Source organism: Artibeus jamaicensis, unplaced genomic scaffold (genome assembly GCF_021234435.1).
Source record: "Artibeus jamaicensis isolate MK-2021 breed Jamaican fruit bat unplaced genomic scaffold, CSHL_Jam_final contig_685, whole genome shotgun sequence".
Classification (NCBI taxonomy): Eukaryota; Metazoa; Chordata; class Mammalia; order Chiroptera; family Phyllostomidae; genus Artibeus; species Artibeus jamaicensis.
The window spans coordinates 25602075-25615532 of NW_026521924.1; the positions used below are offsets into that span (position 1 = coordinate 25602075).

At 45.2% G+C, this 13458-nt stretch overlaps 1 protein-coding gene across 1 annotated transcript; it reads right to left on the reverse strand.

Moving 5' to 3' along the window:
- Window positions 1-3040: 3040 nt before the first annotated feature.
- WFDC8 (WAP four-disulfide core domain 8) lies at window positions 3041-12933 on the reverse strand. The gene is made up of 6 exons (XM_053671194.1): window positions 12908-12933; window positions 12610-12719; window positions 9404-9544; window positions 8113-8280; window positions 4163-4303; window positions 3041-3189 (listed from the first exon to the last, which is right to left on the reverse strand). The coding sequence occupies exons 1-6, from the start codon at window positions 12931-12933 to the stop codon at window positions 3041-3043; spliced, it is 735 nt and encodes a 244-aa protein (XP_053527169.1).
- Between the last annotated feature and the right edge of the window lie 525 nt (window positions 12934-13458).

The window sequence follows — 13458 nt, forward strand, 5'->3', positions numbered from 1 at the left end:
ACTCATCCTAAACCATGACTCATTAATGACCATGACTCTGACCTGAATTCTAGAAAAGTGGAGCTGGCATTTCACAGGACAGTAAACTGAAGAGACAACTTGTCATTAGGTTAGAGAGCTGATCTGAGCTCCAAAGGGATCACAGTGAAATGCCACTGGAACCCAACAATGTCCCCCAGAGGTCTGTTTATCTAAAATAATAACAGCATATAAAAATCAGTAGTACAAATTCTTATACAACTAGAAAAACCCTCTAATCCCTAGCACCTTGGGGCTTACATAAACACTGAGTTTTCATTTTTCTTCCATTCACGTTTCTCTAAGTTCAATACAAATCACTTTGTTTTTATTTAGTACATTTCTTTTTAAATTTTTATTGATTATGCCATTACAGTTGTTTTATTTCCCCCCTTCATTGCCCCCCACCATCCCCCCTTTAGTTTATGACCACCTGTCTCAAGTTCTTTAGATTCTATATTTCCCATACTATTCTTGCCCTTCCCCCTATCTATTTTCTACCTACCTTCTATGCTACTTATTTTCTGTACCTTCTCCCCCCTTCTCCTCCTCCCACTCCCCTGTTGCTAACCCTCCATGTGATCTTCATTTCTATGGTTCCCCACCTGATCTAGCTGTCCTCTTAGTTTGCTTTTGTTTTAGGTGTGGTTCTTAATAACTGTGAGTTTGCTGTCCTTTCACCGTTCATCTTTTTGATCTTCTTTTTCTTAGGTAAGTCCCTTTAACATTTCATATAATAAGGGCTTGGTGATGATGAACTCCTTGAATTTGACCTTATCTGACAAGCACTTTGCCCTTCCCTTCTAAATGAAAGCTTTGCTGGATAGATCAATCTTGGATGTAGGTCTTTGGATTTCATAAGTTGGAATACCTCTTTCCAGCCCCTTCTTGCCTGTGTCTTTTGAGAAATCCGCTGACAGTCTGATGGGAAGTCCTTTGTAGGTGACTGTCCCCTTATCTCTTGCTGCTTCTAGGATTCTCTCCTTCATTTTAATCTTGGCTAATGTAATGATGATGTGCCTTGGTGTGTTCCTCCTTGGGTCCAACTTCTTCGGGACTCTCTGGGCTTCCTGGATTTCCTGGAAATCTATTTCCTTTGCCAGAATGAGGAAGTTCTCCTTTATTATTTGTTCAAATAAGTTTTCCACTGGTGGCTGTTCCTCTTCCCCTTCTGGTACCCCTATAATTCGGATGTTGGAACGTTTAAAGATGTCCTGAAGGTTCCTAAGCCTCTCCTCATTTTTTTGAATTCTTGTTTCCTCATCCTTTCCTGGTTGGTCATTTTTGCCCTCTTTCCGGTCCACTCCTTTGATTTGAGTCCCAGTTTCCTTTCCATTACTATTGGTTTCCTGTGCATTTCCCTTCATTTCAATTAGTTTAGCCTTCATATGTTCCTCTAATTTGTGACTAAAATCAACCAGTTCTGTAAGCATCCTGATCACCAATGTTTTGAACTGTGCATCTGAAAGTTTTGCTATTTCTTCATCGCTTAGATTTATGGGCTCTGGGGCTCTGAGTTGTTCTTGAGCCATGTTTTGATCTGTTTGTGCCTGTTACATATGAGGAGTGGAGCCTTAGGTGTTCACCAGAGTGGGGCGACCCAGGTCTCTGGTTCGTGATGCTGTATGTGGGGGCGGGGTCAGAGGGACAATAGCAGTCCCCTCTGCTGCTTTCTGCCACTGGGGCCTGCAAGGTCTGTCTCACTGCTACCTCCTTCACCGGTTTATCTGCACACGAATGTGTGACTGCAGCCAGCCCTCAGTGGGTCCACCGCCTTGTGCCCTCAGTGGGTCCACTCGCTAATCCACCCGCTACTCCAGCCTTGGGAATCCACCCAAGGCTGCTGGCGCACCTGGGTCTCACACCCAGGTCGGTCTGGTGGACCTGTCCTGCCCGACCCCGCTCTGCTGCTGGCTCTGCCCCTCTTAACGGTTTGGCTGAAGGGTTTGTTGTTGTCAGACTTCCGTACAGTTCAATTTTCTGTGGTTTGGCTGCATTTTTGTTGCTAGAACTTTGTTGTTTTTAAACTTGGTTGTGTGAGGAGGTACAGTGCTTCCATCTATGCCTCCATCTTGGCGGAAGTCCCTTATTTAGTGCATTTCCGACTTTATAGCCAAAGCTTTCCAACTGAAGAAAAGAAAGATTTAATGAAATGGAGTCAGACACACTCTATTGCCAGGGAGAATCTTCTAGGTTCCCTGCTCCTTTGAAAAGTTTTACAGAGGGAATCTTTTACTTCAAGAATGAAGCTGTGTTTCCAGAAATAGCCTAGTTATCACTAAGGAAGAAAGGAACATCTATGCCACACAGGAGCTTTCTCCCTTTTGGAAATGTCTTATCATCCCTTTCTCACTCTCCTTCTCTCTCTCTCTCTCACACACACACACATACACACATACACACACACACACACACACACACACACACACACAAATTAGGGGAATTCCCTGAAGCATACAAATAATGGCATTTTTTTTGGCCACAGTTGTGCAATTTGTCAAAGGGAAGATTAGGAATGGCATTTATAAACAACTGTAATTAGAACACATCTGAACAGCTGCAGGAATCAGATTTGTCTTTGTCACTGGTATATGGCTTCATGGTTTCCCGATGTCTGGGTCTTGCACACATCTCTGGAACCAGTCAGGACCAGCTAAATATGAAAATGGGTGATAGCTTATGACCAGGCCACATTCTTATATTAAAAGAAGTCTCCATTACTGGGTTCTTCTTTTGAAAAACCAAATAGACAAGGAAGTGACTAAAAATGGAGGGGAAGAGAGAGAAGACAGTTCGTACTATGTTTGTGACTCTGATTTAGGAATTGTCTCTCTGGTGGCTCATTTGGTTAGAGCATTGTCATAATCTGCCAAGGTTGCAGGTTTGATCTCCAGTCAGAGCACAAACAAGAATCAACCAATGAATACATAAACAAAGACAACAACAAGTTGATCTCTCTCTCTCTCTCTAAAACTCAACCAATCCATTTTTTAAGAGATTGTCTAAAGAAAACATGTTTTACTTACAATCTATTCATGACAGGGTCCAGGCACTTCAGCCCACAGCGTGAGCAGCACTTCGCTCCCAGTGGGCAGTCTTCATCCCACAGGCACTTGGGTTTATCAATCTTTGAACACAGTAGGGGCTTTTCTGGGCAGAAACCTGATTTGACTTTATGGGATAAAACAAAACACTTGACCTTGAATACTTGATTCTAGTTTGAGACAAATTTGGGGTAATCTTGGGAAGCCTAAACAGGGTTTTTGTCTGATTAAGCCTCTTATCTTTTCCCCTAGAGTAAAAATAGAGTAAAGGAGGCAGATTATCAACTTCTATAGCTAATAATTCGAGGAACATCAAAAAGTCTTGCCATCTCTGACTTTTAAAATCTGATAGTATTCCTACCTGTCCCTACAAAATTGATGAATTTGAGTTATCTGATCCCAGAGTGCCAGAGATAGGAGTATTAGAAATCATCCAGAACTTCCTTGTTTTATAAACTGTAGCAATTGAGGGCTATATAGGAGGGAGTAAGTTGCCTAAGGCCACACACACACACACACACACACACACACACACACACACAACAGTAGGAAAGTTGAAGTGACTGGAAAAGCCTTGACCCCTTCCATCATACCATGCTATCCCTCAAAACATTGATAATCCCAGGGACAAGACCATACCATCTCAGCACTGAGTGGCAGAATGAGCACTAACCACAGAGGCTGGGGAGTTCTCTTCTACCCCAACAGCATTTTACTACCAGTCTTTTCCCCAGCAAACCTCACACGATGTGAACATGCTATGCATGCTCTGAAGTTCTGTGCAGACACAAAGGGCTTATTAGGAATAAACTCAATGGTTATGATTTTTTTTGTATAAATAAGTGCATACTATCACCTTGTAGGCCATTGAAGAATGAGATTCAGAATAAATGAGGTTGCATGGGGAAAATGGAGGGTGGTCCCATGCATGATTGGCTTTGAAGAAGAACATGGAGTCTCCCAAGATCAGGAGGGCAACATGAGAGAATTGGTTGGACATTAAAAAAAGAAAAGTTCCCAAGAGACCTCTAAGGTCACCCTAAGACACAGCATGGCACCCTTAGCCCAATAGGTTTTGGGAGACATGTCCCAGTCCTCACCTGTCCAGGCCCTGGCACAAGCAAAGCCGCACATGGATTCACAACATTTTTCCATTTGAGGGCAATCGTTGTCACTCCTACATGAGTCCAAACATTCCATACGCTCCTCAGAAGGGAAGATTGGGCACTCTCCTTTCTTGACTAAAACAAGAGCAGACGTGAGCCCCTTTGAACCTCACCCATTCCCACTGCCCTTCAAACAGCTTTCCCTTCTCCTCAAAACAAGTATCTCTCATGACTTGGTTCATTCTGCCCACCTCTGGCGGGCTGTGGAGGAATGAAAGGCTTACATTTCATGAGATATAGAAGAGAGTCGGGATTGGTGTTCGACAGCCCAAGATAAAGTCCCAGTCCTGCCAATGAATGAGTGGCTTCAGTTTCCTTCTCTATAAAATAGGAGTAATTGTGTGAAATCTACACAAATCAGTGTAAGCCATTTTAGGGGATTTGGTTTTACTTTGAACAGGGAGTGACAGACTCTGACTCACATTTGAAAAGATCATTGTGGATATCGGGTTGGTCATAGACTGTAAAAAGGGAAGGAGAGAAGCTGGGAGACCTGTGAGGGACTGTTGCCATACTCCAGGGGAGGAGATGGCATCTCACATCAGGGTGGCTGCTGTGGAGGTGGGAAGAAGAGGTCAGAGTCTGGATCTATTTTCCTAATCTAATGAGTGTTGACTGAGAAAGAAAGATATCAACGGTGATTTAGGAGTAGTTTTTTCCAACCAAGATGGGGAGATCCGTGGACACAGCAGGTTTGAGGTGGGAGAGCTAAACTAAGCCATCCAGGTTTAGACAAGTTAAATGCGAGGTGTTTGTGAGATTCAGATGAAGGTGTTGAGTAAGTGATTGGAGCTCGGGAGGCAGATGTGGCTGGAGATACACATTGGTGGGTCATTAGCACATAGATGGAATTTAAGTTAATTCTTCAGGATTTTGCATGTCTCCCGTTGTCCTCATCTCATTGCAAATTCTACAATGACAGGAGGTGTTTCTTTTCACTTCTTCTTCCTCAAGTTAGACCCAGACTGCAGTGCGTTTGGCTCTTAGAGCTATTATCAAATTCTCTGTGAGCCCCAAAGCTATATATCTCTCACAGACCAGTTCCAGCCCACTCCCTTGGCCTCTTTCTGCTGGCCCTTTAGAGAGGGCCAAGGTCTTATCCATTGACATGACCCCTTACAGCCTCCCATAGAGGGAAGTCTGTGGTCTTAGTCTCATCAGGTCAGATTATAGGATTGCCCTGGTCATTTCAGGCTCACTGTGCCCATGGAATTACAGTTCTAGCCCTGCTCAGACCCACTGTGAACGCTTGGACAACTAACTTTACCACTCAGTCACCCTTTCCTCTTCTGTAAAATGGTGGCTATGGGACACTTCTCAGCCTGCCTTCCAGAATCTGAGGTCAAAAATGCTAATGCTGCCTTTGTAAATCACACAGTGCTACACTGTGAAGATCAGTGGTCACCATCTCAGGACTTCCGCCAAGATGGAGGTGTAGGTAGAAACACTGTGCCTTCTCGCACAACCAAGTTTAAAGACAACAAAGTTTTAGTAACCAAAACACAGAAAATTGAACTATACGGAAGTCCGACAACAACAAACTGTTCAGCCAAACCAGTAAGAGGGGCGGAGCCAGCAGTGGAGCGGGGTTGGGCAGGAAAGATCCCCCAACACAGGCGCGCAGGCAGCCATAGGTGGATCCCAGGTGTGCGGCAGCAATGGGCGGACCCAGTGAGGGTGCAAGGTGGCAGGCTGATCGCAGTCACACATTTGCGAACACAAAAACCAGCAAAGGAGGGAGCAGTGAGACAGACAACGCAGGCCCCAGTGGCAGGAAGCCGCAGAGGGGATCACTATTGCCCCTCTCTGACCCTGCCCCCACATACAGCATCACAACCCAGAGACCTGGGTAGCCCCACCCTGGTGAACACCTAATTCTCCCCTCCTCATACGTAACAGGTGTGAGCAGACCAAAACATGGCTCAAGTAGAACTCAAAGCCCTGGAGATGATAACTTTAAGCGACCAAGAAATAACCAAACTTTCAAATGCACAGTTCAAAACACTGGTGATCAGAATGCTCACACAACTGGTTGATTTTAATAACAAATTAGAGGAACATATGAAGGCTAAACTAATTGAAATGAAGGAAAATGCACAGGAAACCAATAGTGATGAAAAGGAAACTGGGACTCAAATCAAGGGAGTGGACCAGAAGGAAGAAAGAAATGACCAAACAGAAAACAACGAAGAAACAAGAATTCAAAAAAATGAGGAGAGGCTTTTAGAAATCACCAGGACATCTTTAAACGCTCCAACATCTGAATTATAGGGGTGCCAGAAGGGGAAGAGGAACAGCCACAAGTGGAAAACTTATTTGAACAAATAATTAAGGAGAACTTCCCCAATCTGGCAAAGGAAATAGACTTCCAGGAAATCCAGAAAGCTCAGATAGTCCCAAAGAAGTTAGACCCAAGGAAGAACACACCAAGGTACATCATAATTACATTAGCCAAGATTAAAATGAAGGAGAGAATCCTAGAAGCAGCAAGAGATAAGGGGACAGTCACCTACAAAGGACTCCCCATTAGACTGTCAGCAGATTTCTCAAAAGAGCCCTTACAGGCAAGAAGGGGCTGGAAAGAAGTATTCCAACTCATGAAATCCAAAGACCTACAACCAAGATTGATCTATCCAGCAAAACTTTCATTTAGAAGGGAAGGGCAGATAAAGTGCTTGTCAGATAAGGTCAAATTCAAGGAGTTCATCATCACCAAGCCCTTATTATATGAAATGTTAAAGGGACTTACCTAAGAAAAAGAAGATAAAAAAGATGAACAGTGAAAGGACAGCAAACTCACAGTTATTAAGAACCACACCTAAAACAAAAGCAAACTAAGAGGACAGCTAGATCAGGTGGGGAACCATAGAAATGAAGATCACATGGAGGGTTAGCAACAGGGGATTGGGAGGAGGAGAAGGGGGGAGAAGGTACAGAAAATAAGTAGCATAGAAGGTAGGTAGAAAATAGATAGGGGGAAGGGCAAGAATAGTATGGGAAATATAGAATCTAAAGGATTTGAGACACGTGGTCATAAACTAAAGGGGGGATGGTGGGGTAGGGGGTGTACAGGGTGGAGGGGAATGAGGGGAGGAATAGAACAACTGTAATGGCATAATCAATAAAGTATATTTTAAAAAATAAAATAAAATGACAAAAAAATGGTCACCATCTCAATTGTTGCTATTTAGTGAGCCCACATTACTGAACAGCCACCATGTCAAATCTTTGTGTCTTTAATCACATATAATCCTGCCAGCAACTGAATAAGGTCTTTGCTATCATTCCAGTATTAGAAGGATGAGACATGAAACTCAAAGAAGTGAAGAAATTTGCAATAAGTGGGAAAAGTAGGGTTTTAATCCAGGTCATTTGGCTTCTAAACTCAGTGGGATCCTGTCTCCCAACATCATTGGTGATGGTCATTATACAAAGGAATGAATCCACCACCCTCGCCTTCTTCCTACCCTTCTCTTCACCTACTCCATGTTCTACCCCTACAACATGGGATTCCAGAGCTGACCTGCCTATGCTTTGATCCCGAGGGAGTCCTCAGGTGGTACTCAACAGGTCAATGTGATGAAGAAACACCTGCTTCTAAGGGGTAGACCAGGCTTTCAGATCTCAGTGGCCAAAGATTAACACTGAGATAGTTATGTGCAGTATCTCATTTTTTAGCACAATTCAATTAGGTAAATACTGTTATTATTCCTATTTTATAAACAAGAAAACTGAAACTCAGAAAGGCAGGTAATTCACCTAAGACTGCCCTGCCAGTGAATGACAGAGCCAAGACTTGAACCTCAAAGCCTGGGCTTCTATCAGTGCAGGTATTCTATTTCTACTTAGACTAGCCCTCTGGTTGCCAAGGATAAAAGTCTTACCAGTTAATGAGCAAGCCGTCATGCAGTCTTTCTGGCTGAGGAAGTTGTTGGCATTCCCATTGCAGCCTCCATAGTTAAAGTGTTTGCATACATTATCTTGTAAGTCAAAATACCAGCGGGTAGTAACACTCCTACAGTTTCCTGGATCTACAGGTAGCATGCAGGGTTCTGAGGGCAAGATGCAGAGAGGTTAAGTACATAAAAGGTAGTAAAAGAGGGAAGGGGTCAGGCCCTCAGCCTTCGTATAGTACATGGTGTTACCATTCAAGTCCTAGAAAGAGCCGTGGTCGATAGGTGTTCTAGTCCCAGCTCTACTGTGTATGTTCTGTGGTGAAGAGCATCTCTGAGCATCATTTCTATCTTGCAAAGCATATCATGTACGGGACATAGAATACTTTGGAAATGATCTTTGCCCTGCTCTGAGTTCTAGGGCAGGGGCGGGCAAGACTTGTTCAGCAACTATAGCCAAAGTGCCTAAGACAGCACCTGACACATAGGAGCAAATAAAATAGTGGAAAGAAAAAAAGCAGCCCCTCATGGCTAAAGACTTTTCTGATGCTCAGAGCTAAGTCATGTTGTTCCTCTGTCGGACTTAAACAATCTCACAGGACATTCACCTCAAATAAGGTCACTCTGTGTCCATGATAATGTGACACCAAGAAAAAATCATTATGAAATCCACAAAATACCAAACCCTATGAGTGATTTTTGCTTCTCTACCAGTTACAGCTCTGTCTTCCCTCTAGCCTTCCCTCTCTACAGCTAAGATTCACTGAGATACTCATAGAATTGCCTCCACTTACTTAGACCCTCCTTGAAATTACCCAAAGCCTCAGCCCTATGGTAGATTCTAACAGCTTCTTCCCGAGATTCCTCAGGTTGTCTATGGTGAACCTTCACACCTACTGTAATGAGAAATCAACCCAATGTGTCCAACTACATGTGTTCCAGGTGCTCTTTGGCCAAAGGGCATTGACGATACATATTTGCTGAATTAAGCTACATAAAATGCACAGTTCCCTATTATAGGAGCTTATTACTTTGAGTTACCAGAAAACTTCCTTGGAGGCCAAAGTGTTCAACAACAATCCCAGCCTCTAAGCCACCATGCAAACAATAGTCTCTTAACACACAGTAAGCATGTACTTGAAGGCTGGGAGTCTAATTAGGGTAGGAGCAAAGCTCAGACCTTGACCTCTTTAACCTGACATCCCAGGGAATTGTTCAGCCAGGTCTGGACCAAGCAGGAAGTAGGGCACCTCCAAAGGCGCCTCAGCCAGGAAGCCAATACCTTCATATGGATCCATGCACTTCTTCCCGCAGGCAAAAAAGCAACACTTCCTTTTTTCATCACAGGCGAAATCCTCTCTGCACAAGTCTGGAACCCTAGCTTCGCAGATGATCCTCTCTGGGATGCATTCTCCTGGCTTCTCTGTAAGAAAGACATGTCTGAATTCACATCCCTTGAGAGTTTCAGCTCTTCTCCCATGGCAAAGGTGAATAGTGAAACCCTCCCAGGCCTCTCCTCTGCCGTTAAGCTGCAGTTCTTGCTCTGCTTGTATTTAGGGACTGGATCTGCTGCTCACCATGCTCAGCCCATTCAAGTAGATCTGAATCAGAAATGTGTGCCCAGGTAGAACCAAAGGGGAAGCTTCTTGGATTCCAGGGCAGGGGGTTAAATAGGGACCAAGATCCTTGCCTTAAATTCAGGAGCCCCTATCTCCTCTCAAAACTCAATATTTTAATGCCTAAGTTTCTGCCTCTTGTATCTTAGTTGACAGGGGAAATTAATTAGTGAGAAATAATAGAAATATCATGGAAATCGGAGTCAGGAGGCCTGATTTTGGCTTCTGACTTCCTCTAAGCTCAAGACCACCTGGGTTCCGCTACATGACTTCACAGGTACGTCTTAACGGAGGAGCGACCAGTAGAGGGGAAGAAGCCCTGTGAGGCAGATCCGGCTAGAGAGCCTGCCTCCTACCCAACCAGCTAAAAATCCTTGGGGAAAAAAAGGTCTCCGTTGTCTGCGTCATCATGGCCCTGCCTGTAAAATGAGAATACAACCTCTATCTTATGGCTGCTTATAAGAATGAAATGGGATGCCTAGACTGCACTTATCACAGGACCTGGCACATGGTGAGAGCTTGGCAGGTGGGGATTTCTTTTTAGGGCCCCATATGGAATCCTTATGTCGGTGCTTTTAGGAGGCAGAATTCTGAAGTTGCAGCCCTCCAAATTCCCATTCTCTAGTTAATGAATCAAGCACCTATTTAGATAGTTCCACGCAAGGATTTTGTAGAGGGAATTAAAGTCTCAAGTCAGTTGACCTGAAGACACAGAGATTATTTAAGTGGGCCCGATCCGATCTGTTGAGTCCTTAAAAAGAAGAGGTTGATTTTTTTCCTAATTAGTAGAGGAGAAGAGGTCAGAAAGATTCAAACTCTAAGAGGAACCTGTTATGCTATTAGTAGCTTTGAAGGTGGAGGAGGCTGAGCGCCCAGGAGTGAGGGCGGCCCCTACAAGTTGACAGGCAGTAAGGAGCCCTCAGTTCACCAGTCACAAGAAAATGATCCTGCTAACAACCAGTGAGCTTGGAAGAGAACCCCGCATTCCAGGTGAGAACTGAGGCCTTGGCCAACGCATTGGTTCCAGCCTGGTCAGGACCTGAGTGTAGGATCCACACCCACCGTGCCGGACTCTTCACGGACTGGGAACTGGTTACAAGGCAGCAGAAAGCAGCTACAGATGTGGCTTCATGGCTCTAAACTGAGGCTCTCTCCAGTGGAACCTGACCAGAGACGTGGCACCCTCTTAAATATAGTGAGTGTGTGATTACAGTTCAGAATTACAAACACTATAATAATCATTAGTATTAACCTCCTAATTTCACAGATTTTTTTAAAAAATGAGGTCAGATAGGATGATACAGTGACTTACGAGAAAGTGTGGGGCTTCTAATCCATGGCTCACTCCAGAAGCCCCGCATCTCCCCTGAGGTCTGGCCGCTGAGACTTGTAGCACTTTGCGACTGTATTTCTCACCCCTTATCCCAACCTTAATGCTCCCTCCAAGGATAACCTGAAGCTAAGAAAAGCCTATGGTTCCTAATCTGGAGGGTACATCAAAATATCTGCGCGTTGTTTAGCCAATACAGACTGTGGGCTACATCAGAACCTCTGGCAGGGGTGTCCAACCTGCAGCCCACGGGCCGCATGCACCCCAGGATGGCTATGAATGCAGCCCAATACAAAATCATAAATTTACTTAAAATAGTGTGAGATTTTTCATGATTGTGTGTCACAATGGATTTAACATGTGGCCCAAGACTACTCTTCTTCTTCCAGTGTGGTCCAGACACCAAAAATTTGGACACCCCTGCTAGAAAGCGAGGCCGCGGGAATCAGATTCTTTCAAGTTCCTAGGTGATCCTGCAGCAGCCAGCTGGGCTCCAGGATGCAGGCTGCCACTTGGGAACCATGCTCTAGGTTTGGACCAAGGGCCCAGGGAGAGTTCAGTCAATCACATAGGAAGACCTCCAACGGGCTAGAGGGGCACAGCAACCTTGCGATTATGAAGACAAACTTCCTTCTCTCTCACTAGTGCCAACTCCAGCCAGTTCTGCCTGCTTCCTGTTTGGGGGGAACCGTTTAAACCTTTGTTAGAGTTTCTTTCAGTCATGGTACCTCCTTACCCCACTGTCAGCTTGAACTCTCACTCAGAATCCTCCTTCCTCCCTGTCAGCCCCTTTCAACCTTGTCCTCTGTGACCCCTCCTCTCCACCTCCCAGGGCTTCCTCCACAGTGACTGAGAACCCTCCCCAGAGTTCTGGTCTCAGCCCTCTCCTGGCATTATTCAACCACACTTCCCAAGTGACCACATCCATTCCCATGACAATCCTAACTGCGATTGCCTGATCTGCCCCCACCCCTGTCCTCTCTTCCAGGCTAAGGACACTTATATCCAACCCCCTGGGGAAAACGGCATTTGAGCATCTCAAAGCACCTCTGACTGCAACATGTTCAAAACCACACCAGTGTTCTCTCCATGCCTAAACAGCTCCTTCTCTCTGTTCCCATCTTGACACCTGGCATCAGTAGTCCCCTGGGATTAACTCCTCCCTTTCCATCAGCCTAACATCCTTATCAGTCATGGACTTGGGCCGATTCGATCTGCTAACTCTCAGACCCCATCTCCTCCCACCCTTTCCTACGACTTCCTCAAGTCAGCATCTGACCTCCCAGCATTCTCAACGATTCCTCCTGTCTAATGACTGATTCATTTTTAAAAATTAAACTCGGAAAAGACACATGGGGGAAAAGCTAGGGAAATAATTTTCAGGGAGCAGGTGAGGGAAGGATTTGAAGGGCCCAGGGTGACTGAGTAGGGCTAGTTCTCTGAGGCCACAGCTGAAGTGGCTTCATCGGACAGCCCGCGTAGGGCCCTCAGCACCCCCAGGGAATGCCTGCTACAGAGCAGCAGCAGCTTTTCTGAACCCACGTTTGACTTTTTTGTGAGGCCCCGCCCATGTCTGCTCCAGCAAGAGGGAGAGAAACAGCAGGAGAGCTACTTTCCTCCCGGAGAAGGTGGAGCTGCAGTGAGGAAGGAACCTGTGTGGGGGGAGAAGAGGGGCAGGAGTTAGGCACAAACTAGAGAAGAGACACAGCATATGCGGATGACCCTTAAAGACGATCCACCAATTCCCTTAGTTCACAGAAGAGAAAACAGAAATGCATAATGGGGAAGGGGCTTGTTTCCGGTCACATGGCAAGTGGGGCAGGACCTTCAGTCCCAGGACCCTCCCATGGTCCCACACTCTTCCATGGTGCTGTATGTATGCAATCTATCCAGACACTGGCCCATTGTCTCGCTCTGGGTGAGAGGCCACACATGAACGACCACAGCGATTCATCCAGGACAGTGCAGGGCTGGTTTGCCCAGAGTCACTCCAGGGGCAATCCCAGGCACCCTTGTTTTGCACTGTGGATGGGAAGAAGCTGGGGAGCCTGGGTGTATGGCACTGGGTCTGAGTGCCCCAAGAAGCAAAAAACATCCCGATGGCCTTGAGTTAACAAAAGGATCCCTCTTCTTCCTTTTGATGTCATCCAAGTCTAGGAGTTTATGATACGTCCAGACAACCACATAAACCGAGGACCTTCCCCCCCTCACACACGTCTCCATTTTCCGGGTCTCTTCCTGACCTTTGTTGTGTCTGCGGCGATATACAAGCATTTTCTAAAATATATATTATCAAGGGTCTATCAAAGCTAATAGTATTCAAACTTTCCAACACTTAACAGAGTGTATCAGATTAAATGAGGAATTTAAACAAAACAATAATGGGTATAG

Bases quoted from the DNA above. Each gene is read 5' to 3' on its own strand.
- WFDC8 (XM_053671194.1), bottom strand. From the start codon at position 12,933: ATGGAAGAGTGTGGGACCATGGGAGG. The intron at 9,545-12,609 runs GTGGGTTCAGAA...TCTTTCTTACAG, and splicing joins GCCTCACAAAAAAGTCAAAC to AGAAGCCAGGAGAATGCATC. The intron at 3,190-4,162 runs GTGAGGACTGGG...TATCCCATAAAG, and splicing joins TTGTGCCAGGGCCTGGACAG to TCAAATCAGGTTTCTGCCCA.